Source organism: Carettochelys insculpta, chromosome 27 (assembly GCF_033958435.1).
Source record: "Carettochelys insculpta isolate YL-2023 chromosome 27, ASM3395843v1, whole genome shotgun sequence".
In the NCBI taxonomy this organism is placed as follows: Eukaryota; Metazoa; Chordata; order Testudines; family Carettochelyidae; genus Carettochelys; species Carettochelys insculpta.
The window spans coordinates 13,415,320-13,433,622 of NC_134163.1; the positions used below are offsets into that span (position 1 = coordinate 13,415,320).

General features: G+C 37.7%; 1 protein-coding gene across 4 annotated transcripts in view; it reads left to right on the forward strand.

Moving 5' to 3' along the window:
• Window positions 1-18,303, forward strand: part of DAZAP1 (DAZ associated protein 1) — a 40,547-nt gene that overhangs the window by 15,246 nt on the left and 6,998 nt on the right. For 2 of the 4 annotated variants that reach the window (XM_074978098.1, XM_074978097.1), the window contains exons 6-11: window positions 2,794-2,842; window positions 7,770-7,852; window positions 11,167-11,320; window positions 12,782-12,811; window positions 13,316-13,456; window positions 14,592-14,774. In XM_074978098.1, coding sequence (XP_074834199.1) covers window positions 2,794-2,842; window positions 7,770-7,852; window positions 11,167-11,320; window positions 12,782-12,811; window positions 13,316-13,456; window positions 14,592-14,774 — 640 coding nt within the window. Of the gene's footprint in view, window positions 1-2,793; window positions 2,843-7,769; window positions 7,853-11,166; window positions 11,321-12,781; window positions 12,812-13,315; window positions 13,457-14,591; window positions 14,775-17,162; window positions 17,253-18,303 lie in introns of all 4 variants that reach the window. The other 2 variants (XM_074978099.1, XM_074978100.1) reach the window with 2 other exon arrangements.

Below are 18,303 nucleotides of genomic sequence, written 5' to 3' on the forward strand. Positions count from 1 at the left end.
CTCTGCAGAATGTTTGAGGAGTAAGGGGACTTCAAAGTTGCCCTGGCACTTCGAAGTACCGGCAGGTGCCCGCGACTAGACGTGTGCTGGTACTTCGGAGTTGGTGCGCGGAGGGGACTTACTTAATGAAGTGCTGCCAATGCACGGCAACACTTCATTAGTAAACTCCCAACACCTAATTACCATCCTTCCTTTGAAGGAAGGTGGTCGTGTAGACACAGCCTTAGTGTACCTTAATTTGACTATGAAAACTTTTCATTTGCTTTTGGAACAGCACATACTTCAGTGAATTTGCATCACCACAAGTCATTGTCCTCTACCAAGTAAGCAGATTGTTGAAGGACTTTCTAGTGGTCCGGGGCAATCTATTCGCATTGTTTTGGTTTCAATGGTGCTGTTTTAAAAGTAACTTGAGTCCTTTCTGTCTTCAGAATCTCATTTCTTGGGTCAGACTACTGTTCATGAAGTTTGTTACATAGCTTTTCTTGAAATTTGCCAGCTTCAGTTTTAGGCTGATACAGAATGAAGATTTCCAGATATATGACATCATTAAATTCACATTTCTGTTTTTTGTCTTTTTTTTTCCTGGATTAGGTAAATTACTAATGATCAAAGATTAGTTTGTACATTAAGTTCAGTTTAAAACATTGTGGAGTAGTATGAATTTTAAATGACTTTTCATGTCAGAATATTGGTCAGAATGTCTAAAGCAAAAAGATTCTCCATAGCCGTTGGTTGGTCATTCTGACTGTGAAATGTTTGCCACCTTTTTTACCTATAAATCCCCTGTCTTTCTAAATGACGTCAGTAGCATAAACCGTCTTTGTAGCCATCTTTTCCCAAGTGCTATCATGGTATTTTTTAATGAAAGTTGAGTAGAATCTCTAAATAAATTAAATAAACACCACTAGTGGCTAATACATGTTTCTTCAGCTTGAAAAGCTACAACAGACTGTGTGTGACCAATGTAAATGGGGAGTGGAATCCATAGTTGTGGAGTATAATTTCCAAAGGCTCTTCTCGCAGACTTATGGCTTTCCAATTCTGACCTGGATGGCTTGGAAGATACAGGGTTAAGTTCCATCAGATATAGGAGGCCACAACCATTGAGTGCAAATGTCATTAAAAGTAAGTAAAAGCACTTTATAGCTAAGGCAGGATTTGCAGAACCAAGTTAGCATTCTTAGGACAAGGATTATATGTGTAGACGTGTAAGTAGTATCTGTAGAAATCTTCATTTTGGGAGAAACATTCAGGAGCGCAAAACACAGAAAGGCAGTTTCTGATTCTAAGAGGCTCCTGGGTATTGTTACTGACTAATGTAGCAAGTTAGGACTCAAAGCAAGCTGAAACTACTGAACAGATCAGCAGAACAGGTGTGTCAAAATAATATGGCATGTTGCCAAAAGGCCTAACAGCTCTAAATGATGACAAACCTGAATTAGAGTTTGATAATATAGCTTCAAGTGACCACATTCGCTGTGGGGATCTCCAAAAAAGTCAGCTGCTTCAAATACAAACATTCTAGGCAAAATTGAAAGCAGTTTTTAAAAGCAGAAATGTAGTGAAATGAGAGTGATCACAAGATTGTTATGAACCTGGAAATTTATTGGTTTATATTTATGTTTAATTGGAAAATGGCCATACGAACTGACTAGCTATTAAAATAAATGACACATTAGGGTGTTTAGTCTCTGTATCACCTTACTTGTGCAGTGAATATTTATTCTGAAAAAAATCAAAGATTTAGCATTGAAAATAATGAACCCTGAAGCAGTACAGATCAACTCTGTTTAATAGATGCATGTGTTCTGTACTATTTGTGTGGTGCTTTGGAGACTTTATGCTTTCTTTCAAAATAAAATGGAGATATTAATTTCAGGTCCTATAAACTTGCATTGAAACTTAAAACTGCATTTGTTTAATATTTTATAGGATTTTTGTCTCGGTACAAATTTTTCTCAATAACTCTTGAGGCTGTTTGGTTTTCCCTTGGCTTTGTTTGCCAAGGAAACATTTCTAAATACTAGTGCTTTGAGCTTTTATACTGTTTTGCTCATTTCCTTGAATTCCTCCAGCTAAATCATCACAGTACTCAAAAACTTTAAATTTGGGTAAGCATATGTGATGACATCTAGGATATAATGCCAGTTTTGTAATTTTTGCCTTCTAATCACTTCCATATTTAGAACAATAGCTAGCATTACCACCTGATTAGAAGTTTGCCTCAGCATCACAGCAATGCCTTGTCTTAGGGACCCTGTGCCTCTAAGACATGTATAAGTGTGTATGGAACTACGGTGCAGTGCTACACAGATTCTATATTAGTCAGCAATCATGGCTGAGATTAAGGCTGCCTTTTTGAGGGGGAAGAGGGGAAACGTGTGTGCTGTTGAAGAAGGGTGGTTGAGACTGAGTAGTAGTTCTGAAAAGGGGTGTTGAATAACTTAATTGTTTTCTTTATTTTTATGGTCTGGTTGGTAGGAGGATATAAAATCTTATCAGCTCCACTTTATCAGTGTTTTTAGAGGGTAAAATTTGTTGAAGTCCTAAATAACGAAATGTGTGGTTATGCTATAGCTCCCAGGAAAAAAGACATATTGTTACAATTTTCATAAATGGGAAGTGTTGCTTTTTACAGGAGTTTATTTGCCTTGTGCTATGCCAGATCAGTATTGATTTGTGTATCAGGCATTTAATTGTGCTTTGTGGGGTGAGTGCTGGAAACCAGTCTCTCTGCTTCCAGTATTCCCCTGGTAACATCGTTAGTAGAATTTCCCTTCTCTCTTCCAGGTCACTGAAGTTGTAATGATCTATGATGCAGAGAAACAGAGGCCCCGAGGTAAAGGCTGATCTAGTTTGTCCTTGAAATTTCTTCATCCTCTCCTGTAGTCAGATGGCAAACTATTTCACACCATCAAAAAAGTATTTGGTTGGTTTTTTTTTTATACATTTGCCTCGGGTGGCGGGGGGGGCCCCCCGCAGGAAAAATATTTCTCTGGGCAAATATAAGCTTAGGCTTTTCATACACAGCTTCATTTGGTGTCTTTGAAGTCAGGTATTACGTGTTCATTTTTTGCTGGTTCTTTTTATTTGAATATGAACAGAATTGAACATCTGAACAGAACGTGTGATTTAAAATAGTGTACTACTGAAAAAAGTCAAGTAAATAATTTTGTCTCAGATTTTTGCTTGTTTAACATGAAGGTATGTTAAAGTTTACAGTTGCATTGTATTTTTTTTTTAAGTTCAGATTATCCCCAAACATAATATTGGAATCAGATCCATCTTTTTTTTTTTTTTTTTTTTTGTTAAATGTCTTCACGTGAAATTGAAGGAAAAAGTTTTCTTAAATTATATAAAATTATCTTGAAGAAGTTGCTTATATATTTAAATGGGAATGTATGATTCCTGCATATTAGAATGATTATTTTTGTTAAAAAGAAGGCAATGAATTTTTGATAAACTATATGAGGAAATCTATAACCTTGAGTCAAAATATGAAGTAATTTTCATGTCATCCACCTTTCATTGCATCGATCATTTATTTGTTGACCATTATAGAGGCAATATTGTAAAAGTACATAAAGTTCAGTTGCACTGATCATCTTGTAGCATGTGAGACATGCTAGAGAATAGTTTGCCATCTGACCTTTCACTTCTCCTCTTTCTTCATTATTAAGAAATATATTCACTTCATATTTATTAAGCTAAGTCAAGTCTTAGTTTTATTTTTAATTTAGACATACATCCTTAGTGGCATATTTAAGTGTTTCATAGTAAAGTACAGTAATGTTAAGTAAGTTCTTTTTTCTTTTTCTCTCTGTGAACTGTTTAACTGTGATTAACGATATCTCTTTAGATTTCTTCTCTCTAGGTGATTAATAATCACAGAGGTACAGGCCAGTTCCACAGTCAGAAGAGGGATGGGCTTTGTCTTTATTGGGGTGTAAACGAAGTTTCAATATATTTGTTTTGTTTGTGTTTTGATAATACCATCTTTATCCTCCTGCAACTGATCTGTTCTCTATAAAAAGAAAAAAAATCTGTTCAGTAAATGCTGTAGAGCAGCTTATTTTCAATAGAGGAGGCGGTGGAGACCCAAGATAAATACTTGATTAAAACTTGCCTAGAATTTTGGAACTGTGGTTTACAAATTATTGCATCATCTTTATCTTTTGAAATATGTGTCCCAGTCTTAAACTCTGAGCATAAAAGACTAAAACATCACAGCTGCTTTGGATTAATGATTCTGCTGCTAAAGCTTCAGTAAAAATTACTAGAAGAATCCCGGTCCACTCACAATGTCACAGCGTAAAGCAGAACTTTTTTAAGTTATGCTCTGTGATGAGTCCCTAAGTCCATTTACTTGAGAGAGTAGTTGTACCCCACAACTTTTTTATTTCTCTAACTTTTTAAACTGACCAATATCTATTAGTCCTATCACTGTCACAGCTTGCTTTTGTGTTTTGGTCGTCCATTTCTGTATCCTCTTCATAACATGGTAACTGTAACCATGGCCTCATTAGGCCCTCAGAATGCTAGGAAAACTTCCTTATAGTTCATATTTAATGCTGCTGATCCTTCATTCAAGAAAACTTTCTCCTGCTTGGTATTTTGTTATGTAAAATGCTATTGAGCTTATACTCTTCTTTCGTATATTGATTTATCTTAAATTTCTATGTATTAAATTGGAGAAGCCCACATATCTGCCCATATTTTTTCTCTCCCCATTATTTTGAGTTAAGTCTTTCTCCTTTGACTTTACTGCTCTCACTTTGTACAGATTCCTTAGTGCATGTCCTTTCATCAAGTCACTGAGAGAGAGAGAGAGATTCAAATTAGCCCTGTTTCTATTCTCTATGGCAATCTACTACTTCCTTCTTGATCTCGGACTGCTTACTTAAGAACACTAAGGGCCAGATCCTTAACTGATACAAATCATGGCAGCTGTGTTGATTTCTGCGATTCTGGCCCTGGGTTTTCAATACTCAGTCCAACCCGTTCCATATCCCATATGTACTCATGTTGTGGTCTTTTGTGCAGTGTTTACAAAAGCTTTTCTAAACTCCAACTAAAGTAAAATCACAGCCAAATTTATTACTTCCTAAAAGAAATATTCTGCTTTTTGTCATTCTTTGCTTCGTGCTGTTTCATTAACAAAGTACTTTTCACTACCTCAGTTTCTTTCCTCTAGCCACAATCCAGCTTCACGTCTCTGTTCTTGATGTCCCCTAGATTTCATGTTAAATGCATTGTTGTTCTGTGTCTAGTCCATCAGTAAATTCCTGCCTTCAAAAAAGTTAGAACAAGTTTTCCATGAGCTATATTTATCATTTTTACTCCACCCTTTAAAGTATTTGTGGCAGTTTCCATCTTCTGTAATTCTGTTATCTGTACTCTTTCTTGTTTCTTAATACCTTTTTTATGGTACGGCATTTGGGTCTTCAAAAAATTGCTTGTTTCCCTGAGACTTTTTTTATGGCGTCTGTCTGTCTGTTGCTTTTGCTCAGTTTTCTGTGAACAACTTTTAATGCATCATCTCAGTAGTTGGATGGTTGTTTTGACCCTCATCTTTTGAGATGGAAGGCTGTAATATTAAACTAATTCTCAATGCAGATTAGTATGTGTCCTCTCTACTCCAGTGCTGCTGAGAATTCCAGTTGACTTCAGACAAATATATTGATGAAATGCTGCTTTCAATTTTGAGGCTGCTTTCATCATAGACCAACAAAACTTCGTTTATACTGCCAGTCTTTTGTGTATGGGAAATGCTAAAAGTTTTTTCCTTTTTATTTTAGTTTTATTTTAGTGATGTCTTTTGCTCTTGTTGCTGACAGCAGAATTTGACCTGCTGGAATCTATTTTGGCCTGTATCTTTGTGTATTTTATATATAAACCTCTACAATAGGCCTCTTTGGGCTTACCCAACCCAGTTGGATAAGCTTAGAGAGACACTAACTGTTATAGATATTGTATTTCTGTTTAACGCTTTAGAGCAATATATGGCTGCTGTCAGCACTAGCTGCAAAGCAAAATGCAAACCAAGGGGGAAATCTTGGGTTTCAGAAAAGCAGAAATGCATCCATATTCCATATTCTTTTGGTGCTGCACCTTGTTTATTTTATTTCTAATTTTACTGCTGTACCCCTTAGCTAATTTAAAGAATGGCAAAACTATTATATACTGCATGCATTCTTACCTTTCCTGGAATTTGGTTATTCCGCCAGCAATGAGTGGTTGATGGCATGTCTCAGCCTTAATGTTTTATGAAATTAACCACTACTTTGCCACTTCCTGACAGTGTCAGTAGCTACAGCCTAAGTGTAGTGGTTCTCAAAGTGGCTTCAGAGAGCTCTCAGATCACATGGTGCAGGTGCCATCTCCTTTCCAACTGTTTCTATTGGCATATGAACCTAGCTGCCAGTAAAAGCAGCTGGATACTAGGAGGATCCAGTGGAGTTCCTTCATTAGGGGATGTTGCTACAGATGAGAGGAGGAAATAAGTGATCCTCAGGAACCAAGAACACTAATGGTAGGACTTGCAGGGGAGGAGGCTGCTGGGGAACATGTACAGGGTGAACCTCTCTTGTCCAGCACCCTCTGAACCTGACCAGTGCCAGATGAGATAATTTGCTGGACCATGGAAGGTCAATATTGTTTAGCACATTACCAACACTTCCATTGCTTACTGGGCTCTGAAAAGACATTTAGGGATAAATTACAGCTAAACAGCACAGAACACTGAGAGCTTGGTCTTGTGGCTGTCAACAAGCTTTATGGGACCATGGGAAATGTGGCAAGACCCATGGTAAGTGGTCATCCGTCTAACTGAAATCATGCTGTATTACGGATGTTGCTGGATGCAAGAGTGCCGGTCTGGGGAGGTTCATCCTGTACTGAGATAGACAAAGAAGGGAACTGAGCAGCAAGGGAAAGGGCTAGCAACAGAACAGATCATGCAGAGATGAAGTGACATGCAAATGACGTAAGTATTTTTTTTTAAAAGGCAAAACTTGTATTTTAAACTGCTAAATATTTCTCATTTGCTGTGTAGGCTCCTGCTATATTTGATATGAGATTAGAAGGGGTAATGTCCTTTACATACTCTGTGTTAAGGCATATGAAGCTTGAGAATCCCTAACTTAGGCTGTTAGTTTCTGAAGCTTATCATTCATCCATGGAGTGGTAAAATGTCTCATGCTTTATCGGCTACATTTCAAAAATTACTTCCTTTAAATTTGTGCTGTTTCCCAAGAAAGTAATTAATGCCCTCCTGACCTTCCCCCTGCATACATGCAATAATTAGAGGGGAATTCAGAGTTGACACCTGTTAAATGTAGGTTTTACTTAGGTTCTTATTCTTGATCTTAAATATTCCTAGGATTAAGAGCAACAAAGCTGCCTTATTTTTACTAGCTGTTCCACAAACATTGTTTTTAGAAAATCTGGTACAGTAACATTTAAGATTGTGCTAGTGTTGATCTCTCCACCCTTTAGTGGATGAATTAGATAAAAGAAACAGATTTTAATTGTTTTGGATCGTCCTGTTGCATGTATGAAACTAAGATGAGGCATTAATTGCCTGACAATTTTTATGTAAAGTACACACTACAGTTTTCTCAGACTGTTTTTTGAGAACTTCATAACACAAGTCTTGATTATCTGAAGCCCCTGCTTGAACCCTTGGTCCGCCCCTAATACTGTTCATCATCCTGTTTTGTGTCACAACACCCTGCTACCTTGATTCACTCTTCGTCGTTGGCTAGGTTTTGGATTTATTACTTTCGAGGACGAACAATCAGTGGACCAGGCTGTCAACATGCATTTTCACGACATCATGGGCAAAAAAGTGTGTAGTTGTAGTTTTATTTTACCTTAAGACAAAGCCAAGTCTTAGTCAATTGGCAATTTCACTGGTGAGGTAGAATCAGTAATTTTATGGTTTAAGCAGGAGTGATCCTGAAAAGTTGAAGGAAATCCAAATTCAGGGCTTTGTCCATGATGATGGGGAAAGTCCCTTGAGTTTGCATAAAACGGTGGATATGAGGGGAACCTCTCCTGAACTTGCTACCTATCCCATGGGAAGTAAACAGGCCTTGAAGGCCTGAGTATTTTTGCAAGTTATTTAAAGATTTTGGATGAGTGCTTGACTATTATACAGAAAGCTGCTCCACTTCAGCAGAATTTGTTTCTGAATAAATTGACTGTGTGAATAGTCACGATTTATGCACTGTTAGATGGCTGCTCAATATTTTTTTTCTTTTTCAGCAGCAGGGATACAGGTTAGTTGTAATTCTCCAATGTTTGTAAATGAGGATCCCAGTGAAATCTCTGAGCTTGGCTAAGGCTCGGTTTAACATACCTCTCCTTCAGATGTGCATTTTATATTCAAATTTTGAGGTACTTTGAGGGGATCTGTCTTTATTATTATCCTAAACTTTACACACACACACAAAAAAAAACAACATAAAACATCATGAAGGATTGGTTTAAAAAAAAAAAAAAAAATTGGGTCACTTACTGTGAAACTTTTGATATGAACCCACATAATTCTATATAGTATTTAACCACAATGCAGTTAAGTGACCTCTGGTTGTTATATCTCCATACTGTGTTGCCAGCAAAAGAAGGTTTGGTAGGTGAAGGATTCTGTCTTTCTGCTTCTTTTTATTGTATTAATCAACTGTGAACATTGATTCACCTGTGGAAAATATAAAAGTAGAATGAAGTAGTAGTTCGTGAGAGAAATTCCAAAATCTTAGTTCATGCTGTGAAGATCACAGCTTCTAAAAGAGAAATTGAAAATAAAGCAGAGGAAATTGTAGTAAAATTGAAAATATTGCAGCTTCATATAATGCTTTAAATGTCAGTATTTTTAATTTAAATGATTACCTTATTTTTATACATTTCAACTACCGTTGACATTGAGCAACAGTGATTTATCAGTTAATACAAATGAATTGTCTATGTGAACACGCTTCTGACCCAAATCTTGGAAGCAGGATTACGCATAACTTTCTTACTGTGAGTAGTTGCGTGATCTCACTTGAATCAGTGCAGCTGCTCGCATGAATAAAGTTACATGTGTGTTTGCCAAATTGGAGCATTTTACTCCTGTTCTCCTTTGTATGTCCATTGCTATTTCACTGATAGTCCTTCCAAAGTTTATAGGAATATGTGAACGAGAGCAGCGGTCTGAAGGTAATAGTCCATTTATGAACAGAATCAAGGGATGCCACAGCTACTTTGTTATGGTACTGCAAATCTGTGGAGAGCCCCGTAAGTGTAAAGTGTCACCATCTTTTATTAGATCAATTCTTGAAGTATTTCAATCAGTTGCTACTCACTGATAGTGCCACTCTGGGTCTCTATTTGCTGTAGAATGATTCTTGAGAAGGCACAGTATCACAGTTGAAATAATTCTGCGATTATCTTATTTTTTGCCTTACCTGGTCTAAAATATTCACAGATATATGCATTATTTTCCCAGGTTGCATGAAAGTAACGTAGGTAGTTAATCCTCTTGTGAATGTTTATAATTTTGGCCTTGGACAGGTTTGGAAGTCTCTCACCTTGATCCTAAAACTGTTTGCATTAGATTGCCTCAATCCCCAGTTTAGGCATCTTAACCCATCCACATGCTAATTTACAGGTTAATGAAACTCTGCCCCTGGCTTTGATGATTAATAGATTTCAAAGTACTATCTTTTATAATTAAAAATGTGTTGTTGAAGAGAATCTGCATCCATATGTTACTGAAAATAAAAATTTAAAATTGAGTGATATTTTGCTTTTGTAAGCAACAACTGAATTCCCTTCAGGAAAATGAGTTAAGACTCATTAATTTGAGTTCTTTGAGAAATTCCCTTGGTTCCTCTCTAGCAAGGCCTTCACTGACAGAGGTTTGGTTACTGTCATGTATAATGTCCTTGGGGCATCTTCAGGAGAAGGGGGCGGGGGAGGCCTTTGTCCTTGTGCTGTGCCAATTTCCTGTTTGTTCTCTAAGTTGAATGGTTTTAAGGCAGATCAGGAAGAATTCTGAATACTTTATTTTGCATGCTCCCCAGGCCCGTTAGTTGATTGAGATTTATTTTCTTTGTACTCTGGTGCCCATTAAAATCAATCATAAAATAAAAAGACTAATTCAGCATACGTGAGTGCTGAGGTTCATTTAATCAGAAACTGGATACTTTTTTTGAGAGGTTTATATTGAATGTGGAGTTTGTTAAGTTGGTCAGATGCAGTTGGGCCCTAAAACCTTCTATCTTTAATGAAATAAGTTAAATACTGAGGCTTATTAACACTTAAAAACAGGAAGGTTTTTGTCACTGGCTTAACACAGTATGAAGATTTGCTTCTTATTGACTCAACTGTCCATTTTTATTACTTGCATGTTTGTTTATTTTTTTGTTAGATGTAATGTAAGATTCTCTTATCACATCCATTCCCTCTGACATTGTTTGAGTTATTTGAGATTCTTTAAGCGTTAGCCTGGGGAAGGTAAGTCTTTATCTTCCATTAGACCTTTAAATAAAACCTAAGTAATTAAAAAAAAAAAAAAAAAAAAAAATCAAAGGAAAAAAAAAACAAATGTATGTTTCTCAGGTATGAGAAGAGCTGAAATTGCAAGTAGATGGGGTGGGTTTAAACGCTAACTTCTAAATGAACCCCAGTCATTCTTGAATGTTAAAGCATTAGTACCCTTTTTCGGTGTGGACTCTTTGCTTGTGGAAAGATCTTTATGAAAAAATGTTTCTTCCTTTTGTAAATGTCACAATGAACATGTTAAAAAAATAGTCCAAAGGCTCTATTAATAAGTATGTGCCTATAAATATTTATCAAAGAGCCATTCGTTGTAAGAGGGTACTGCTGCTTTAAGATTAGCAAGCAAATGACTACTAAATAAAATGCACCAGAAATTGTTTGTAGGACATGTTTTTGCTTTAAAATACATTGATATAGGACTTGTAATGTCTTACTATCTCACCTATTGTACCTGAGAAACATTTTTTAATCACCGGCCTAACTAGTTTTATATCTAAGTATTTAGATGTAAGTCATAAGATGCTAAGTGTAGTCTTAAGTGTAATTAAGGGTGTGTGTGAAGGGAAGGGGGGTGTACTAACCTACATCGCCTCCTAAATAGTTATTCTGTTTGTTTAGGTGGAGGTAAAACGTGCAGAACCCCGTGATAACAAAAGCCAAACTCCTGGGCCACCAGGTGCTAGCCAGTGGGGAAGTCGGATCATGCCAAGTGCTGCCAATGGCTGGGCAGGTCAGCCCCCTCCTACCTGGCAGCAAGGATATAGCCCTCAAGGTGAATTTTTTTTTGGGGGTTTTAGAGAGTCTGAGTCCAAGGTGCGATTCCTGTCTTCCTTAAACCTAAAAACAAATGTCTGCGGCTAGCGCTGGATTTATTACAGGCCACGTTTCACTAGCAATATTCTTTCCAAGGGTAACATCTCGTTAATGATACTGATACTTTCAGGTTGTACAAAGCCATCTATGGAGTGACATAATATAGCAGAGAACGCAAGTACTCTGCATCTGTTTCTTCCAGTTTGACTTGATCTTTGTTCCATACTGCAGAAGTCAGTGGGCCTTGTCAAACCGTTCTGTTTCCTCAGCACCCCCCCAGCCTGGTTAAATGGGGTTTGTACTGTGATTGTTGCTTCATCCGTTCTGTTTGAGCATGGGAAGCAGGAGTACGAAATCAGCATGTATCTTTACCCAATCATGGGGAGAATTTCATGATTCCAGAGCTATGGCAATGTGGGTAGCATGGAACCCTGATTAAAAACAGTTACGGAACATAGATTTTCAAAAAGGTAGTTTTTCTCTTGAAACTCATTTCAGATTTCAAATGACATATGAAAAGAAAACAAGCTGTCTTGTGTCTTTGTGTTTCATTATTTAGTGTGGCCTGGGAAAGTAATGAGCTGCTCTGGGGCTAGTTGTTAGGTGTAATACAGAGAAGAGCTTAATGCATGTAATTTTCTTGATTTAGCTTGAGCCCTTTAAGGTTGAAAAGAGCAAATGCTTGTTTTAGTTTTGAATGCTATAAAAAACCCAAGATGTTGGAGACAGAATAAATGTTAAATTCATCTACAGAATGTTAATATATGAAGGAATTAAATGGCATAATTGGTCACATCTATGAAAATATGTAACCCGCCTTTCTCAGATATAAGACTACTGTGGGGAAAGGCAGTGGTGTCACTTCGTCCTTTATGCACCCACAGGATAGCTAACTGTTTCCCTGTGATGCTTGTTAACTTGAACGCCGCAGCTGAGGCTTTGGCAAATCTGAGCAAATTGTCAATCTGAAAACTCAGATTGAGAAACTAGATTGCTTTCATCTTAATTATTTTCAGGGAAAAGGTATCATTATAGCAGTCTGTGGGAGGGATTAAATGCATATCTGTTCAGGTAGGAAATTTAATGTAGTTGACACTGCAGTGAATATAAAATGAGGTTGTCCATGGTTCTAAAACACTTGAAATAGCTGAATAACCCTTACCAGCTTTGTATTTGAAACATCTTGTATTTATAGTTTTGCCTTTGCAGTAGTTTTTTTTAAACAATATTATGAAATTACTTTTAACACTACAAAGTTGCTCTTAATTTGAACACTACGTGTAGTTTGAGTTTTGAGACTTGCATTAGCTTGTTACTCAACATAGAATAGTGAGTTTTCAGAATTGCATTCTATGCCATTTTTAATAGTTTATCCCCTTGCATATTGGAACTATTCTATCATTCTGTTTCATTGTTTTAGGAATGTGGGTACCAGCTGGACAGGCAATTGGTAAGTAAGTTTAGTTTGATTGTTTAGTACATTGTAAATGGTAGGACAAAAACCTGATAGAGCACGTGTAAATTACATTTGAATGAGAATAGATGGTAGCTGTAAATTTCTCAAGTAATAGTGTTTTTAAGCTAGTTTTAAAACTTGACCTTTGAGTTTGTATTGGAAAAAATGAGGGTTTGACATTTCTAAACTATTCAGTGTTGGGAGATGGAATGCCTCTACCTCCACCCCCACATGCTGGTAATGCAATTAGACCCATACCAGTCATCAGGAAATGAAATAGAAAGAAGACAACTGTAGCATTCTTGACAGTCATGGTTTTCTGAGCGTTTTCCAGAATCAATATCCAGAGAGGGAATAAGAGTTTTGCAGAATTTGGTTGCAATACAATAGCAATGTCTTTGTCCTCTTTGGGGTAGTTTTGATTTAGTATTAAAAAGTTTCCTTTGCTGTGTTAATATGAGGGCACCACTTGTTATAACTCTGTATTGGATTTTGTAGGTGGGTATGGACCACCTCCTCCAGGAAGAGGGGCCCCCCCTCCTCCACCGCCATTTACCTCATACATAGTTTCAACACCTCCGGCAGGATTCCCACCTCCACAAGGGTTCCCTCAAGGCTATGGCACTCCTCCACCATTTAGTAAGTGTCCTCTGAGTCTCAAACTAATGATGTGCTATTGACTATAGTACTGAGTTTTACTCCTGTTTTGTCTGTTTCATGCCTTTCTGCGTGTTCACTGGAATCTTCTACATTTGATCCACCTGTGCATCCACTCGCATATTTCTGTACTGCAACTATAAATCAGTTTTTTCAGTTTTTCTTTGAATCCCATCAATTCTGACCATATTAGTGTTACTGAGTAGAATAACATCTCAGTACATCCATGGTTTACGTGAGGACTTCTGCTTTTGACCTCTCTTTTGTAGATGCAAGATGTTCAAGCTAGTAATGCTGTATGTTGAAGACTAGAAATGCAGACTCCCTTGAAAATTCTAGCCTACCCTACACGTTTATTGAATTTTAGTGGGAATTGGGTACCTAACTCCTTTATACTCCTTTGAAATTGCTATGTGCAATTGAACTGAAATTGGCAGAAAATGTGTCCTTAATTATTCAGAGTTTCTTGAACAGCCAGTATGTCCCTGTTAGTGCTGATTCTTGTGCTTTGGGGAAGCAGCCTGCCAAGGATTTTTCAGCCTGCAGCTTTTGGCAACTTCATTGTTTGGATGGAATTAACCCTTTTTTGTAAAGGTCTCTCTCACCATGTCTTTCCCTGCTACCTAATGCCCCTTTTGGTACCTGAGGCTGTCTCATCAGCGACTGCTTCCAGGGTAAGATGGTATAATTGCTGTTATGCCTATGCAGTCTGTAGTAGGTGTCAGATTTCACATCTCTTAAATATACTAGTTGTGAGTAGTAACAGAGAGGTAGCCCAGTTAGGCTGTATTTTAACAAAACAAAAAAAGCAGTCATGTATCACTTCAGAGACTAACAAAATAATTTATTAGGTCATGAACTTTTGTGGTGCAGACTCACGTCTTCAGAACTGGAAATAGTGCTGTAGTGGAAATAGCTGTGAATAGGTTTACTGTCACTAGATGGATTAATCAATCTCTATAGGTCAGCTGCAGGCAACCGTTAGTAATCTTTGTCATAGACACATTTCAGATGGCTTAACAATTAAATGTTTAATTATTCTGAAGCCAAGTGAAAAGTCTAAGTGCTTTTGGTCTCAGTGTGTCACAGATTTTATGCTCTGCTTCTTGTTTGTTAGGTTTTGGATATGGTGCTCCACCTCCTCCACCTGACCAGTTTGCCCCTCCTGGAGTACCACCTCCACCTGCAACGCCTGGGGCAACACCGCTAGCTTTCCCACCACCACCACCACCATCTCAAGCAACTCAGGACATGAGCAAACCCCCAACTGCTCAGCCAGAATTCCCTTATAGTCAGTTTGGTAAGTAACTTCTTATAAAATACACTCAGCTTGATAACGTTTTTATTCATAGTGCTGCTGAAAAGTCAAAGTTTCCAGTAGCAGTGCATTAATGCTGATATTTTTAATGATGTGGTGGGAGTGCCAGCTCCTGGCTCTCAAAGGATCACCAAAACATACAATAATCGGATATGCCATTATTATTTTTCATTCTCAACCCAACTTAAGGTATTGCCCATTTCCTGAGTCACTAAATACCTTGCTCTCTAGAGATCTGTGCAGTGATGAGAAAAATCGCCACTTGCATTTCCCCATTTGCTCAAATTTAAGCCCCTTTTTATTCAAATAACAGTTTCTCACTACAAGGGGCTCCGTAATTAGCTCAACAGAAAAGGAAACAGTGTATGGTTAACACAGTAGCAGTCGAAGGCCGTGTCTCCATAATGCCAGGGATCAGTGCTACTGCAGTTGATCCACTGGCTGTCGATTTTATTGCATTCGCTTAGACGCGATAAATCTATCACTAAACGTTCTCCCAGAGGCGCTGGTACTCCACCAAGATGAGAAGAGTAGCCAGCGTTGATGGGAGACCAAGCCCCGATGACTTTACCACATGCAAGATGCAGCAGTAAGTACCTTGATGTGATCTATGATTGTGTAGCTGAAATCACATAGATTAGGTCCTGAGCAGGGGTTAGTGTAGACAAGGCCAAAGGGAATTCTGATAATCTCACCTCAAAGAAGATGTACTAGAGTTGACACACAGCACTGTGAAAAGGGCTCTGAAAATGTTTGAATGATGGGGTTTGCTTCAGAGGGTGGAACTCAAAACGGTAATTTGGTGGCATTTAGAAGTGGTATCTATTTACTTTAGAGTAAAAAGGGAATTGACTGAAAACAAAGGATATAGCAAATTGATGGGCTTACTCCTTTTGTCTCTGTTTCTTAACACTTGTTAAAACTAATGCAGCTAATTAAAACTAGGAAAAACTTTAACAGTCTGGAGCTGACCACTGTAAGTAGGTGATAAAGAATGATTTACTGGGTGAGCTACAGTAAGTCAAATTCTTGTGCTACTGGCTGAAAGATGACTTTGTGGAGATCAGGAAGCAGTTCTTTCATTTTGCTCTTGCATCCAAGCATTCCATGAGCAGCTTTGTCCAATTATGTGGGTGGGTAAGTGTGCTGCCTTCTTGATTACTGGCTATTGTTAACTTCTGAAGGCAGCATACACAAGGTAAGCTCCAGAACTGCCACTCTGTCCCTGGTTTTAATCACTTTCCCTCTGTTTATGCATGCCCTAAGTTCTGTGTAAAATACTGCAGAAACTGTTAATGCAAAATGTCCACTTAATAAAGTTCTTTAAATGGGTTTTCTGTAGTCCAAAAAAATCTGAAGTATAAGATTTCCTAATAGGAGATCAGCCATTCGTTCTTGACATGCATTTAAGGGGAGGATGTTACACTTATGGTGGGTTTGGTGAGAGATTTTCTTAAGTTTGTGTTCAAAGTACAACAGCTGGGATCATAAATTCCCCCAATTTAACTTCCGGTGGAAGATTTTGTTGTCTTGCCAGAAATATACCTCTCGTGTATGAGGGAACATTTACTGAAGAGAATAAAATTGATGCATGCCAATTTATTCCTCTCAGACTTGGTAGCCAGTAATTAAAAAGGATCCATATTGCAAAGGCATAATTGACTAGATACGAACTTTCCATACCTGGAACTCAGGTGTAAAGTTCCTGTTGGAAGACTTATTTGTCATTGTAAAAAATGAATATAGTAGATGTCACTCCCCCCTACCCCGTGGGGGGGGGGCCTATCTGTAATGCTGGTTGTAGTTAGTACTTAAGGGGTTAATAAATTTCTGGGGAGGAGGAAGGTGTTTAGGTAGTGTTAAATGCATTAGTAGGATTAGTTACCACAAAATTCATGCAAGAAAGCAAACCACTTCTGTGCAGTGCCAAGTCTCACATTATATGTACCCCATGATAGGAGTATTCAACTTATTTTATTACCACCCAAGTCAATAACCTCTTCCATGTTTGTAAAGCTATATTTAAGATCTTTTTTCCTCTTAAGTTCTTTGGAACTTCATGTGTCATTGACCGTCCAGCTAGCAGCATGGTATACAAAAGGCAGTTAACACGGTTTTCATGTTTTCACTTAAATGCATAGAGTTTATAGACTTTAAAGAGGCATCTAAGTTTTAATCATTTTGGCATTTAAAGATTCATCCTGGCTTCACAGCATCATAAATGCTGCTTTGTTTACAGCTGGGTTAAATGTAAACACGCTAGTAAATTAAACTCTTAACAAAGGTGTGTCTCCCTCACCCCCAAAAAATTATAACTCTGTACAGGGCTGTCTTGGGGTTAGTCACCCTGGTCTCCTCATTTCTTACTAGGGCTGGGTACCTATTCTCAAGACCCTTCAGGCTTCGCGCCAATACTTTGTTTACACTCTTATGGTCAGGCTGAGCAGTGATATATCCTAGGTAGGTGGAGCCTATTTACAACCAATGCTCTTACTTTATTGGGGAAATTGACTTTTGTTTCTTTCAGGGTCTCTTCTCTTTGAGGGTGGGAGAGATAAGTATTCTGGCTTGGAAATGTTTGCTTTTTATAGTTCAAGGATAATTTAGTTTAAATATCTCTTAGATGGCTTAAGTGAAAACGCATTGTTGGAATATGATTGTGCTGCTGTTCACTTTCCAAGATACTTTATCGGGGAGACTTAGCTTATCTTGTATAAGCAAATCACATTTAGTTATCCTAAGCAACAGAGTGTGTATCTGCTGTTGCTGTTGACATAACTGACTTAGAAACTAGTCCACACTAAAGCAGTGAATCAGCTGCGTGTCACTTTTGAAAATGACATACAGACCAACAGCTGGGATAGCTCACAGCTGGAAACAACAGTACTGGGGTGGGGGGAGAGTTAGCTTTTGGTTTGATTGCTAGATTACATTATAGAGCTGTAGTTTTCCTAACCCTTTACCACAAGTCACATTGCAGGTGAGTGTCGTGTGGTTATTTTTACTACAAACCCCAGCTGTTGTTCTTAGTATCAAAAATGGCTGAATTAGCAGCTTGAGAAATCTTCAAACAGCAAAGCCAATGATAAAAGTATTGTTGAGTTTCTTAGTGGTAGTAAGTTATGTGAAACAGGCAGAGACTGAAATTGAAATACTTAAGGGATGCCAAAAGGTTGTTGCTTTGGATTAGCAGAGTTAAACCTCAGCTGAAAAAAATTGAGATTCTTAACAGTTCTGTCTTGTGTAGTGGAATTTCATGCTGATGAGTTTGTAATGACAATTGTATTTTAATCACTAAAAAGTTTTACAATAACTTCTTTTAGTGGCTTACTATTAACTCCCATCCCTTTGTCTTCCAGGAATTTAGTTTTTTCCTCCTCTCTAATTCCTCTGTCATCCTACTTACTCTAAACCTGTTTAAAAATCTCTGACCTCAGGTCTAGATTGTCACAGTATGGAGTTTACAGACTCCTTTGCGAGGCAGGGGAAAGATGTAATAGAAAGTAGAAGT